Below are 15082 nucleotides of genomic sequence, written 5' to 3' on the forward strand. Positions count from 1 at the left end.
CTGTTCCTGCTCTTTGGGGATCACCTTCAAGACAGGTACACATGAAATGAAAAGGTGTCACTTCATTAATATTTTCAAGGGTTATAAAATAATATCAATAAATCAGTAGGACATGTATTTAAAAGTTAACTGGTTGAAGGCAGAAATAAATCTGTAAAAGCATTCAGACTTGTTGCAGTTTTTAAGTAAATTGTTAGAAAAAAAAGGAATGAAAAAAAACATAGGAATAGAACAGGTATACTACATTTTGACGTGGGCCTAGTTTCTTCAGACAGAAGAATAACAACAGAGGTTCCTAGTTACCTGATAGTAAGGACTCATCTCTTTGCCATTGGCAGTGAACGTCAGTAAGCCAGTGGAAGTGTCCACCAAGCAGCCTATTTCCAAGCCGTTATTATTGCGGCCTTGTCCTGGGCTTGTGCTCTCTCCTGCCCACACCATGTAGCAGTTGCTGCGCTTGATACTGCATTTAAGAAAGGGTGTACCAGATCTCAACTGCCAAACAGACAATCCATGAAACTATTTCATACACAGTGGCAAGTGTTAAATGGAAATTAACCCTTTCAACCTAGAATAAAGCACAGGGGGACTCCAATATCTGCAGATCAAAAGTCAGTAGAGTGGTACAGCTATATAAATTGCTGGCTCCTAAGATGGTTCTTTGTTTATTAGGAATCCCAAAAGTCAGAATGCTACTCCACACACAGAATAAAGGGGTGATATAAAATGTGCCAGTTTAGTTCGGCCAGTGCAATAAGAACAAATGGAAACATATAAGGGTAGAATTGAAGTTCATTAATGACAAGTACCAAAATTTTAGAATGTAAATCGTTTACCAACAGACTGAATTACTTTACCATTGCCCGTTCATGTAAAAAAAATAAATAAATAAATAAAAAAGATGAAAATTGAGAGTTAACCTTTCGTGGACCTTCCCCTTTTCATCCCCCAGCGTGACAGTCACTGTCCGAATCTTCTCCAGTTCAAAGGCTTGGTCGTACTGGTGAAAATCAGAGGTAACCCAGCCAACCCAGACATTCGTAGGCTCCTGACCAGGAAAGATTCTCACAGAGTAATAGTACTAAGAGAAAAAAACGCAAAGAGGTCAAAAGGGACCAAATGAGATACGTTTGGGTTTATATAGATTATATTCTGTATGTTAATCAACTGCTAGTATAAAATACAGTTTTAAACATTAAAACAGAGTGTGTGTGTGTGTGTGTGTGTGTGTGTGTGTGTGTGTGTGTGTGTGTGTGTGTATATATATATATAATTTATTTTATTTTAGCCATACAAATAATAACATGCACATGCTTAACATACACAGATTTAACACAGTAAAGAGCACACTCATAAAACCAAGGGAAATTACACTCTACTGTAAAATGAAATAATGTAACATGATTCAGTTTCGGGATTCATTCTAGACGGAAACATTTGCTTGAAATTACAGTAAATACTGCACCTTAAAATTACTGTTTTGCATGCAATATTATTTGAATCCCTCTGCCCCTTACCGTTGATGTCTGCATCAGATATTCAAAGTCATCTCTGTCATCTGCCAGTACATCTTCAGAGAGACGTGCTGAGGCGTGATTTGTGCTGTAGTCTGGCTTTGTTCTTTTCAACAAGAACCTGGAATATGCAAATGTTGTTAACTGCACTATGTGTGGCACAGTATATTCAGTTGATGTGTGCTCCTTGGAAGAATTACTTGAACTTTTTAAATTTGCAATTTGGAATCACACTGGCGAATTGCATTGTTCCCAATTACTGTAAGTATGGAGCTTGATCACAGGAAAGTAATAATTCATATTCAGGTTTTTTAATTCAGTTTTTTCATACATGAAAGTTCATGTAGCCAGCAACAAATTAGCAAGCAACAGTGCTGTGGTTATTCCACTCAAGAGGGTGACCATAGACAGCCCCTCATCCTCCTTTGCTGAATAAGTACAGTACCCCATGTATGTTCATTAGTTTTCATAGCATTAGTTGCATATGTTAGCCCCACAGCAGAAAAAAAAATTGTTCAGACTGCCTCCAACTTGTCAGACTGGTAAGGAGGTGGATGGAAAGCCTCTAATTCCACCGACTGGTTGACATGGAATGCCGAGATCGTCTATAACCTTTGTCCTGGCCTCGAAAAAAATAAGCAGGATTTTGCAATGGAGAATGCCTGAATTTCACTCACCTGCTTTGCAGAGGAGCTAGGAAGGATGAAAGCCACTTTGAGCAATAAATATTTCAGCTCAGCTGAATGCATGTGCTCAAATGGAGTTCCATTTGTGTATTAAGCACCACTTTAAACCTCCAATATCCTTCATAGGCAGACGAAGCCGCCGAGCCCCTTTTAAAAACTGCTGAGTCACTCTTGACGTGTCAAGCCGAAATGGCTGCCAGATAAACCTTTAACGTGGAGGGTGAGTCCCCCTCGTCAAAAAGGTCCTGAAAAAATTACAGTATAACCGCCATGGGGAAGCACCACATCTGAATAACACCCCACTTGTACCTGTACTGGGAACGCGCGGACAGTGCTCTGGCATTCTGCAGGGTGTCAGTGACTCTATTAGAAAGCCCCAGATGGCTCAAATGCAGCCAATCAGGGGCCAGACCCAGAGCTGCAGGCTCGTTGGGTCGGGATGCCATAAGGTTCTCCGTGCCTGACTGAGCATGTCGCGGTGCTTGGGCAGTAAGGGAGCTGCATCAGGGCTGAAAACCAGTCTTCTGGACCAATAAAGGGCTAATAGGAGCACCTTAGCCTGGTCCTACCTGATTTTCTCCAGACACAGCAGGAGCAAGGCGAGTGGTGGGAAGGCATATAGTTGCCTCAGCCACTGATGTGCCAAGGCATCTATTGCCAGTGGGTCCCTGCCTCCTATTATGGAGAACCAGAGGGGACAGATGGTTTATTCCTGGGAGGCAAAGAAATCTATCTCTGCTCTCCTGAACCTCTCCCAAATGAGGTTCACCACCTCGGGGTGAAGCCTCTACTCTGAGGTGCTGGGGACTCTCCTTGAAAACACAATACATGTGAAATATATACATTAGCAGAAAAAGTAACAAGTACTTATCGAAACAGCTCTCCTGTCAGGTCAGTTCTTGAAAGGAAAAATGGTGTTGAGGTCTGTGACTCGTCGAGCAGCTTTGACAGATCTTATTCAGGTTTCGGGTCTTTAGTAGGTAAATACCATTACGGTAATGATTACATTACGTACTTGAAAGGGAAACTTAACAAAACATTTGTCTTTGTCAATGTGTTTTGTGTTATAATTAATTTTAGCAGTACTGTTTGTAGGTTAGCCTTGTATCACAGATTTATCATACAAACACAAACCACAAATCCACAAACCTCTGTTTCAGTCGAGACGGTTTCTCTTGTGTGTAATCTTTATGATTGTTGAACTCGTCCTTCAAACTTTCCTTCTCTTTCTCTGGCCCATTGGAGCCCAAGTGCCCGTGGGCAGTTTTCATGAGGACTTCAAAGTCAGAATCTGCATCAAAGTCCTCAAGGTCCTTCTTTGGTGAGAAGAAGCTGCTGCTGAGACTGCCCCCTGCTGTTCTAGTAAAGCTCTCTGCACACTCCACCGGCATGCTCAGGCGGTAGAAAAAAATTTCAGTGTGGCTGTTTTGAGATCCAAATGACTTCTGAGTAACCTTCAAACATGGTGAGCTGTCAATGGTCCCATCTATTCTCGTCACCTGATTAAAATTGAAATTACACCGAATTTTGTTGGCATCAAAAACTGTTTACTGTAATTAATTACTGTATAAACCTTTGAGATCTCAGTCAGTTTGGTTCTGAGTAGACTGGTCATTAAATACACCCTCTAAAGCAATCAGGACTTTAGAATCTTGAAACATGTTTAAATGGTGACATGAACTTTAAGCAGCCCAAGCCCACCCAGTTTAAATGCCTAAAACACATTTTAAAACCTCAATGTTCAACGCTTGAACTGTCCTCACCTCAATGTGCTCGTGGTTTGAAGGGACTGGGATGAACTGAGGCAGCCTTTTGCTTAACCACATGGTAATGTCCCTGTTCATGTTGACTGCAAAGGGTTCGTAGCCTTCTTGTAATCCGCAGATTGTGAAGTACTTGAGGGTGCTGACATCCTTCCCAAAATTCATCCTGCCCACCTGACAAACTCTGAGACTGCATACCGGAATAAAACCTATAGAAGAAAAGCAATACAACATTTGTATTATTAATAAGACCAGAGCACAGTTATAATGGTAGTTAGTGCGTCTGCATACAGTTTCTTGAATTATTATTATTGATTCATTTTCATTATTACTATCCTATTTTTACTAATCGAATCATAGGTCTAGTCAATGCAGTATTTCACTATAAACAGTAGATGGCACCCATGTAAAAAAAAAAAAAGTACTTTCCTTTTTTCTTTTTTAATACTGCAGAGAAAGTATGATGCAGCAGGCACATCTGTGAACAACACAGCTCATATACTGCAGTCTTACTATATTGACAGCTACAAATAATAAATCCTAGTACTCAGCAGTCCACATAAGTTGCGTACCTGCCATTTTTACGCATTAAAAAATCAGAAACACACACTAAATTTTTGATAAATGCATAAAAATATTGCTGCACAGCTTGTCTGCCTCCCCTCCCGCCTCCTCTAAAACTTTCACTAACAACTACATCTCCCAGAATACAATGTCTTCACTTACTAGGAAACTGTACACAAAAAAAAAACAACCCAATAAACATTATCCAATCTCTGGCTAGCCACGTTGTCTTTGCAGCCAATCACAGTAATAATAAGAACAATTTTCCAGCATGCTATACAGGTTGAAGCGTAAACACCCCAGTCCAGCTACAATTGGAACCACTGTCAGAGGCAACTGCTGAGAAAAAGTGCCTATAATATTAAACAAACTGTTTTATAATTTATTAATGTATTAATATAAAGAACCCTGTAGAACACGCGTGTGGTCGTACAGTAGTTAAAACTAACATTGCAGTTAAAATGGAAGTCTTTTTTTAATTGCCTCCGCCACTACCATTAAAGATTGTACAGTATTTATCGAGATTACTCAGAACTTCAAGATAATGTTGCATTTTACCTCCTGAAAACACATTTTAATCTCACAGTGTTAAAATTAGATGGTAGGTTATTCTCTCAGACCCAAAGCCTTATCTGAAGCACTACCAGTACCACTATATGGTAAAATTTGCATTTTCCTGCTGGAACCTGCTTTGAAAGAGGTAGCATGTTCAATGGCTGGATCAGCACTGGTTATTGTACTATAACTTTCTTTATAAACCAGTTTTTTGGGGGTTTTTTTTCCATTTTTAAATCCATAAAATGTAACAATGTGCAGCATCCCTGAATCATGAAGTGAGGTTATTATTTATTATAATAAAACATTGCTTAAAAATGTCCTTTTAAAAACTATGGCTAGATAAAGAAATAACCTTCAGACACTGTGACATGACTGAAAGAAGCAGTAAGGAAATGTTTAGATAGGACTGGTATCAGCTACAGTATATTAAAGAACAGAAATTAAAATGTGTTTAAAAATACTTACCTTCCACAACTTCAACGTCCTTGAAAGCAAGTTCTGAACCTGAGTCATCGAGTAGGACTTCGCCGTTCAATGTAAACATCATGGTGTGCTCGTTCAAGTCTACCATACAGCCGACAACATCTCCAGACTGCCAGGAGCGACCAAAGTGCTCATTACCCTGGTTCCACCGCTGAGCCTGAAACAAAGGGACGGCTGCAAAGTAACTCCCCTCTCAAGTGACAGGCCTGACAATTTAACACCCGTAATTAACAGTGTCAGACTTAATGAATTATCCTCACAGTGTGTCATCCATGCGCAATGTTTAGCAACTATTTAGGTAACCTTTCTCTGCACCAGAGACTGATCCGCACTATAATTATTTGGTGACTGTAAAGTGATTTCTTTAAAGACTAGAATCACTGGTTTTCTTTTCTTAAAATGTCTTCCTAAAAGGTGTCCACACAACTCTTACAGACAGGTGCAAAATCCAGCATGCAGATAACTAAATGTATTGTTCTTTTGTAGCCAAACATGTAACTACCTAACAACTAATGAACAAATTAGTTCAGCCAGCGTGGCAAGAAAAAGCAATAAACCAAATTCTACAGTAGATGTTTCTGTCAGTAACAGCCCAAGCAAAAACAAATGTTTTCCAACAACGAGTTCTGAATACATGTGCATTTTTTACCCTGAGTTTCAAGTGCTTTTTGCACATTTTGTCTTTACCAGTGAGATGCTGTTGCAATACTGACAGAGAAAATTAGGCTGTCTTGTAGATATATATTGTTTGTTTTTTTTTGGTTTATAAATATCTCCAGACAGGTGCAGACATTTCCAGAAATAATAATAATAATAATAATAATAATAATAATAATAATAATAATAATAATATGAAATGAAAGATGTAATAAAAAAATAAACATCTCAAAGGTTCTGTTTTCCGCGTATAATTTCATGATCCAAACTTAGGAAGTCATAAAATATTATACAGAAAATGAAAAGAAAAAATAGCATTTAAGCTAATTGGAAACTAGAGTCGGGTCAAATAGACACGAAACCTAATAGGAGGGTTAACGTTTTTCATATTCTGATTCACAAATTTGTTTACTGACCATTTATTTTCTTTTTTGCAGCAGTTAAAGAGAAAAAACAAACAGAGGGATTGTGCATGGAGTTTGGACATCACTTAAACAGATCTAAACAGACACTTTAAAAGAAGCATCCACAATCCTAGGTAATATACTAATCCACTTCCAGCCCTTTCCAATTACCTTAAAACCATCAAACACAAAGGCCTGGTCATCTGAGCCCAGCTCTTGATCTGGCAGGCACCCAGGTTTTGCCCAGCCGACACGCATCTCACCAGCAGTCACTGCTTCAAACTCAAAGTACCATTTGCCAGCGTTCACAGCGTAGGTCTTCTCAGCACGAAAAATACGGAACCTCTCTGCTGAAATACCTCCAATGTCAGATCTTGCAGCTGAAAATTAAACCAAGGGTTAATGCTAAAACCACAGTAACAAAAAGTTTAATTTTACATTATGACAACCTAGTAGTAACTACATATTTCAAAACATACAGATGGAATTCATTCCATTATTAAAAAACACATTCAGTATTAAATGTGTATATGCTTCCATCATATTTATTCCAAAGCACACTGGTCAAATTCACATATATATTGTGGGGAATTACGAATTAGAGTGATCAGTGTAAATGTTGCTCAGGCAGTAAATGCTCATTCTTTTCATTTTCATTTTAAGTAGGAGGCTAGAAATCCCAAGTAGAAGACAGGGGGGTATGGGGCTCTCCCCCAGCGCAGGTGCAGGGCAGTATGGGGTTCCTCCCCCAGTGCAGGTGCAGGGGGGTATGGGGGTCTCCCTCAGCGTGGGTGCAGTGGGGTATGGGGTTCCTCCCCCAGCGCAGGTGCAGGGGGGTATGGGGGTCTCCCCCAGTGCTGGTGCAAGTGGCAACAACCCCCATCAAAAACGAATTTCAGGGTTTTGAGGGGTGTAAATCCAGCATATCCTGGGCCTAAATATGTGCTAATCGGGACCCAAAATTCAAAATAAATGTATAACTTTGTTAATTTTTTAAGATTTTAGGAGTCAAGATTTAAAGAACGTGTCGCCAGAAGAGGCACCCAGATTGATGAGCCAACTATACAGCTAGGAGTAAAAAGTTTCAAAGTTTAAGATCAGAATCATTTATTAGACTGGTTATTCCCAGAGTCTCTGCTGTATTTGGGCGTAATTCATTTCAGTTTGGGGCTGCTATTGACTGGAATGAATTTCAAATCAAATTAAAACTACAGAGTTTTGTTCCGGAGGATGTCTTTAATAGGAATCTGAATGAACTGTTGTCTCATGCACGTGTGTGTATGTGTAAATGTGTTGTTTGTTTATTTATTTTTTTCTATGCTGTATTTGTTTGCTTTGTGCTGTTGTGATGTTTGCCTCTTGACCAGATCGTCGCTGTCATTGAGAATTTGTTCTCAATCTTCTTATGTGGTAAAATAAAGGTTAAATGAAAAAAAAAAAAAGTAAAAGCAAAAGCAGAGTTAACCCATTTATTAATGCCTACATTTCATTACTGTGTAGCTATGACTGCACCATGCCTTTTAGCACCCTAAAGGCCTGAACACACCAGTGCTTCACGTCACATCATTTTGTTTTGTTTTTTTGACACACAGTACAGTGCCACACCAGTGCATCTATACCCAAGGGTCAGTACCCAAAATACCTCCCCCCTCCGTTGCTCTTGCCTAATATAAATATGGCTGTGTTGGGAAGACATTGAAAGTGTTACATCACAGAAGAGGAGGAAAGATTTGTACTGTACATACTTTTGAACATACATTTCCATTTGACTTGAACTGCTTAAAAAGGGAATTTAGTCTTCTAAAAATAACAAACTTAAGTACCGTGCCTATTGAAACATAGATAATCACAGTATGTGCTTTAGCATATTTGTATGTGAGTGTTTGTGTGTGGGGGGGGGGGGGGGGGTGTATTTTTTATCTACATTTTGTGCCTAAACTGTCAATATTACTTGACCAGTTTTACAGCAACTGAATACACCGTGTAACACTTTTTTTATTTATTTTTTGTTCCTGGGTAGTAAGTGTTATTTCCTAATTGCTTATGCCTCAAAAGTATAGAAAATGGCTATTATTCCCCACAAACTTTGCTTTTGTGACCAGGACAGTGATATTTTGAAATATCACTATTTCCAATGAGAAAACGGGAGCTTTTGTGTCTTCGTTCACATAAAGTCAGAAAAAAAGCCATATGAATCCAAATTCACATGTATTTATACTAAAGTAATACAAAAATGACTACAAAAGATTTAGAAGTGAGTAGTTTTTTAAGATTTATGATTATACGGTAAATTTACATATAACATAAATAACATACTCACTATATTTCGTACACTTCGAGTAAAAAAGACAATCTTTCATAGAAAATGTAGGTTGTGTTTTAAAAACGAAATGTTATACAATTTCATAACTCTGCTGTACGGTTGCTGACTTAGGTGTATGACTGCCCAGTTCTGCCTTCATCGCCAACATCGCTTGAAGCTCGAAACTGATTGGTCCATTCACAGTGTCCATGGAAACATAAAACCGGAAACAAAAATCCCTCAGAGAAGGAATGTTTTACTCGACTTATTACGTAATTTTACTGGAACTAAATAAACATTTTGAATACTATTCACTGCAACATACGACCACTATAAAAACTTTTTTTTTTTTCTTTTTGAAATAACTACTTAAGCGGCTTATCTGGCAAAGTAGATGGCACTTTAGTCAGCAGCCGGCTGGAAATGAGAAGGCTGAATGCTGTAGACTAAAAGTGTAACTAAGTAATACCTGCTTTCAGATTTGGCGGATTGATTAGACTGACTTTTCTGACAAGATAACTCTTCATTCTGGTCCCTATCAGTCTTTTTTTTTTAAGTTTGCAATCGAATGACTGTTTTAAAGAGGCTCTTATTTTATTAAACTAACCCTGTTTTGAGTCGCAATCCCAAGAAGAAAAATTGATTCACAGACGTGGGATACTGTAGGCTGAAATTGTACGAGAGAAGCATATGGATTTGAAAACGTCATGACTTATTTTAAGAAACATTTACTTGGGTTCTGAAAAACATCTGAGTTTCAAATATTGTACTGAAAAAGATCAACGTTCTTTCAGAAATTCCATCACATATCTTATCAGTCGAAGCCCATTTCCGTTGTTACAGAACCAAAATCAGTACTGGGTTACAACTGTGCAATGTTACCGTTACTGTTCCATCTCTGACAGCTTATGCTAGCTGCAATACCTCTTAAAACACAACAATAACTCAGAGAAAAACAAGAAATGGACACCACTGCACTAAAGCAGCAATAATGTGTAACACTGTACCATATGAGGCAATAAACCAAGATAGTATAGTATTAAAATTAGTAATACATGTAATCTTTGTCAATGTATCTGTTATATCACTCACACGTTTGTCCTATTCTATAACTAAGTATTTTGTTTTAGTACCAGTGAATCTGTAGTAACACAATGCACTAAACACTATCTTAGCTGGTATCTGTACTCCTACTTTGAAATCAAGCACGTGAGTAAGACAGATTTTCACATCAAGTTAGTTTTTTTTTTTTTTTTTTTTTAATCCCCTTTCAGGAAAGCAGCTGAGATGGTACCGTGGTCTTGGTCCGGAGCCTCCAAATTGTAGCCGTACCCCAGGACCGTGCGCACCGCCTCTCTTAGACTGTCCTTGTTGGACTTCTTAGTCCGTTCATCCAGAAGAGTGTAGGGAACAAGACGAGGGTTTCTTCTGTTCTTTACATCCTACAGAAAGCAGAGTAGAGAAACCAAATGCAATTCCTCCAACTGGATTACAAGACTGGCTTTCAACCCACTTTATTGATAATAGATGCTGCATTCATCTGAGTATAAACCAAGGGGTCAGTATTGAAATATAGCTACTAAAAGTACTTTAATAATTGACAGAAAGACTTCTAGTGGAAACTTTGGCCAAGATTTTGACAAACAAATTATCATACATTTATGTAAATGAAACAACAGTTCTGTACACAAAGAAAAGCTTTGTGAAAGTATCCCATCGTTGTTATGTCTGTATCAAGTCCAATAAGTTACATTTCAAAATTGCTGTGCATAATGTAATTGACTCCAGTGCGTGCAGCCTCGAAAATGCATTTATCCATAAATGTCTTACACAGTTATGATTTAAAATCTAAAATTGAACAGGGTCTGTCCTGAATCCTTGCACAGTCTCATGTAAGGTCTACCTGTCACATGGGATTTGCAGATGCCTAACGTTCAGTACAGGCTCGTTCAAATTACTAATAGTTTTTCAATTGTATTTTCAGCTAGCCTGCAGACTCTAAACATACCATTGACATTAAAACCTCTTTTACAAGGAAGACACCAAAACAATCTTGTCTGTTTTCACAGATCCATTCATGCATACTGTACTGCAATATTTACTTGTCTTAGCAGATAAATCAGTAACAATTGTCTTGCTCTTCTACAGAAGGCAGTTAAGAATAGTTCTCGACATGGTCAGGTTTGTATCCAGTCACTTCAACCGCAGCTACTATTTACCCTGCAGTTAGCTCATTAAAATTGCAAAAGCTGATAAAAAATGCATGGGTTTCATTCGGAAAGATCAGCACTGCCCAACTCCCCCTCCCTTCAAAGCCTGTCTATATCACATCCAGTACATCCTCACCCTGGAGGCCAGCACGCTTACCTGCTGGATCCCATAAGTCCAGCCTTGCCGAATGCGGTCCCGGGCCCAGACATTGTGGGCATTCTCAGCCAGCTTATCCACCATGGCTTCCTGGGTTGAAGTCAGTTTTAGGTGGCCCAGATCCATGGGGGCTGGCTTGTACCCACTTGAAAGCTCGTAGCTGTGCAAAAAAAAAGGTAAGATCACATAGCTAAAGTTCTCAAGATCATCAGTTTAAATTTCCTCTGCTCCATCTGAGTTATTTGAGGGAGCACCTTCTTATGTGCCTTGCCTCAACATTAGAAGTTCCTGGATACACCCTGGAAAGGTAGTCAGGGTGAAGGTTTAAAGAAACTTCAAGGGGGGCTATGCCAGCTAGGGGCGGATTTTTTCGTGGCCGCCATTTTCAAACCGCATTCCCAAGTATTGTAAAGTGTGATCCAAAATGGCGACGAACAAAAAAAAAAAAGTAGAATTTGAAGTTTCCTAACCTTTTATTTCCATAAATCCTGCACTTAGCAAGACACCATCTGAATCGCTCGCTCTCTGTGCCAGTTTGTTGATGTGACCTGACAGATCCTTATCTAAAATGGTATTGCTCTCTGTTAATGATTTTTCAATAGAGATGTACCTGTGTTAGTCAGGACTGGCAAGTCCAAATCAGTAAATCAATAAAGTGAGTTTGTGTCCTTCGAAGCATCAAAATTAAAATTGTACAAAAAAGGGCAAGATAGTAAACAAATGTATGTACTGCTATTTCACCTCAAAAGTCCTAATTCATAATTTAGGTCACGTCACAAACATCTGTGGATAACCATTTGTAGTACAAAATCAATACAAAGTTTTCCCAGGATTCCTATAATAAAGTAACTGATTATGTTAACATAATCATGTTTGTCTGAGAGATCAGCTTGAGTTAGAAAATGAAGTAATATATTTCTGGTCAAGAGTGACAAAAGCAGCTCCAATATGGGTGTCAAAGACTGACTGTCACTGCACTCCTTGGCAAAACTATCTAAATGCTATCCAGTTGACCTATCACAGGAACTTCTCAAATATAGTATTTCAAGCTTGAAGCCTTTCAGCGATGTGGCACCAACTTAATCCAAGATCTTTTCCAGGAACAGGTAAGATATTGACTTGTTCGAGAAGACCTCATGATTCAGAGGTGCAAAAACATGTGGAATTGGTTTGGTTTTTTAAACAACTTTCGCTTCTGATCCTTTGGATGTGGCCAAATTACCCCTATTACTCAGTCATGTCTGTTTCTTAAAAATGCAATGATTCTTATTTCCATTGACTGGCATGAGCATCTTTGTAGTTGATGAGAGCTGATGAGAACTGTTCTCTGTTCACAACTGGTGAGGTGCATTTCATTTACAGAACGTGTGCCATTCCAACAAAAGAGAACTCTGGTTTTAAAGTTATCCCAAAGCAGCAGCTAACGAGAAACTTTGACTTACTTAGGTGGGAGCTTGAGGTTCTTCACTTTTTCCTCTGCATGCTCATCAGCAATTCCTACATGGCAGCCTAAAGCAAGAAGGGTCCTTATAAAAAGAAGAAGGATTAAATTAATACATAAATACATTAATAAGTAAATCAATATTTGACGATTTAATGTCCCTTTGTTGGTGAAATGATTAATTAAATAACCCTTTATTTTTTTCACGTTGTTAATTTCTTACTTTTGCAAGATTCTCTATTTAGTTGTAAAGCTCCAGTATCCTATAATCAGGGCTTGCACTGCAAAACAAGCCCCTAGTGACTGCTTATTGCAGTCTGCCACATTTAGGACCAACCTTACTGACCAACTTGTTAACCTTCCAGGATAAGTCACAACTGGATTTTTTTTTTGAATTTTACAGTAATAGAGAATCCTCCTGGATTGCATCAATCCCTAATCCTAGGAAAAGCATGGATAGGTGGACGATGCAACCTCAGGGGATTCCGGAGTGCTGTAAAATGCTCAATCTATGGGTATAGGTATAGGTTGATCAAATCAACAACTTGTTTGGAGGTTATATATGATATTGTCAATCTCTGTTCTAGCTCAAGAAACTAGTTAAACTCTAGTGGTGTGTTGCCATTATGGGCTTTAATCTTCTTAAATGTTGTATGCGAAACGTATTTCTAAAAACATAAAGGGCACTACACCTTATAAGGTTTCACTCTCTGGTCATGATTGATTCTTTCAGCCAAAAACATCTATATTAAAAAATAAATACATACATAAAGTACTGGAGTTAATACTTTCACGCTGCAACCTATTACAAGCTTAATTAAAATGTTGCAGATTCAATTAAACACTTGACTTTGCCAGCATCTAATTCTGAATTTGCATTTAGATAGCGCTTGGTCCTATCTGATCTCGGTGGTTGAGACCAACAAACTTATCCTTGAAATGAAGGAATAAATTAAAACTGGTAAAGCTCTCCCTTAAGGTTTTAATGATCACATTTTGTGCACATGTTATTGTAAAAACAGCCAGGCTTCAGCAATTATTATTTAACACCAGAGCTTGCTATCATGAAACCAGCTTTGCCCAACATAACATTTACAACACCACTGTGAGACAAATTAGCTGCATATAAATTAGTCAAATAGGTAACTGATATTTTTTAGGCATAAGAAGGTCTGGGTTGTGATACTGCATTGAGAATCCAAACTTCCTTTGTTCACTGGAATTACTAGATTACCACATAATTGCACCAGACCTAAAGCATAAACTGATGTTGTATGACTTTAGAAATAGAAGATACATTTTCAGCAGACAGTCTTAACAGAATTCCAGATCAAAATTCAATCATCACATCTTCTATCAAAACTATAAACTTTTTAGTTTGAGCTTTTTATTGGTAGAAAATCAATCCCCAACCACAGTATATAACTTTGGCATCTCTACACAGCAGGACACAAATATGGTTTCAGATAACTGTGCTGGACTCTCAGACACAATCTTAGAGCCCAAATATACTGTTTTACTGAAGCGTTATATCTGCAGGTTATAAACAATGGTGTTGCCTGGTTTATACTAGCTGCTATTTTGGCTGTGATTCCTACTGAGGAGAAATGTATGCACAGATAAGCAATGTGTTTTGAAAACCAAGTAATGCTTCCAAGTTTTAAACATCTACTGCATTTTCCATGCACTCATGAGATCTGTGATGCATCAAACATAAGCCTTCACAGAGTTCTTTAGATGGTGCTCTCCTTTGTATTTTTGGACTGGCCACATGTCTTGTTAACTCAAAAAAAAAAAAAAAAATACGAAAGCCTGTCATTTTCAAACCAGTAGGTCAGAGATTGCTAGAATCACTAAGTAAAATTCTAATTATTTTTCAAATACTATATAATTTAATTAACCTGAATCTCCAGACTGCATCTGCATCTGCTGCACAGTACTGCCAACAGTCTGCTAGATTGGCTGTGGATTAAAGCCTTTTAAAATGATTACGAATAGGCTCTTAGTGAATTTAGCATCTTACATAATCTTGTTTACATAACGTCCGTAATGGCTGCAATCATGCAGTTCGTAGCATCGATGCATTTGAGCCAAAAAAGGAACATCATTTCATAGTATCAAAGCGTTATTACCATTATGCTTTTTATTTTACAAACAGTTTTGCCCGGAGATGTGTTTTTTTTTAAGCGATGACTAATGTGTTAGAACTAAATGCCATTTTCTTGATTGACAGGACCAGAAGGCACAAAGCTTGCATTTTAAACAAGAAATGCTTGCTGTTTGAAGTCAGCTAAGTACCTGTGTAAAACAAGATTTGCTCCAGAATGACTGATTTGTTTTCCC

General features: G+C 38.2%; 1 protein-coding gene across 6 annotated transcripts in view; it reads right to left on the minus strand.

Annotated features, from left to right (window-relative positions):
• LOC121316738 (ryanodine receptor 2) overlaps nt 1-15082 on the minus strand; it is a 201552-nt gene that overhangs the window by 68982 nt on the left and 117488 nt on the right. For all 6 annotated transcript variants that reach the window (XM_041251871.1, XM_041251876.1, XM_041251875.1 and 3 more), the window contains exons 24-33: nt 12741-12824; nt 11299-11458; nt 10226-10373; nt 6801-7009; nt 5551-5725; nt 3964-4172; nt 3350-3699; nt 1518-1635; nt 921-1081; nt 304-463 (exon numbers count right to left, since the gene is read on the minus strand). In XM_041251871.1, coding sequence (XP_041107805.1) covers nt 304-463; nt 921-1081; nt 1518-1635; nt 3350-3699; nt 3964-4172; nt 5551-5725; nt 6801-7009; nt 10226-10373; nt 11299-11458; nt 12741-12824 — 1774 coding nt within the window. The remainder of the gene's footprint in view (nt 1-303; nt 464-920; nt 1082-1517; nt 1636-3349; nt 3700-3963; nt 4173-5550; nt 5726-6800; nt 7010-10225; nt 10374-11298; nt 11459-12740; nt 12825-15082) is intronic.

The sequence above is a fragment of the Polyodon spathula genome, chromosome 6 (assembly GCF_017654505.1).
Source record: "Polyodon spathula isolate WHYD16114869_AA chromosome 6, ASM1765450v1, whole genome shotgun sequence".
NCBI classification, from domain to species: domain Eukaryota; kingdom Metazoa; phylum Chordata; class Actinopteri; order Acipenseriformes; family Polyodontidae; genus Polyodon; species Polyodon spathula.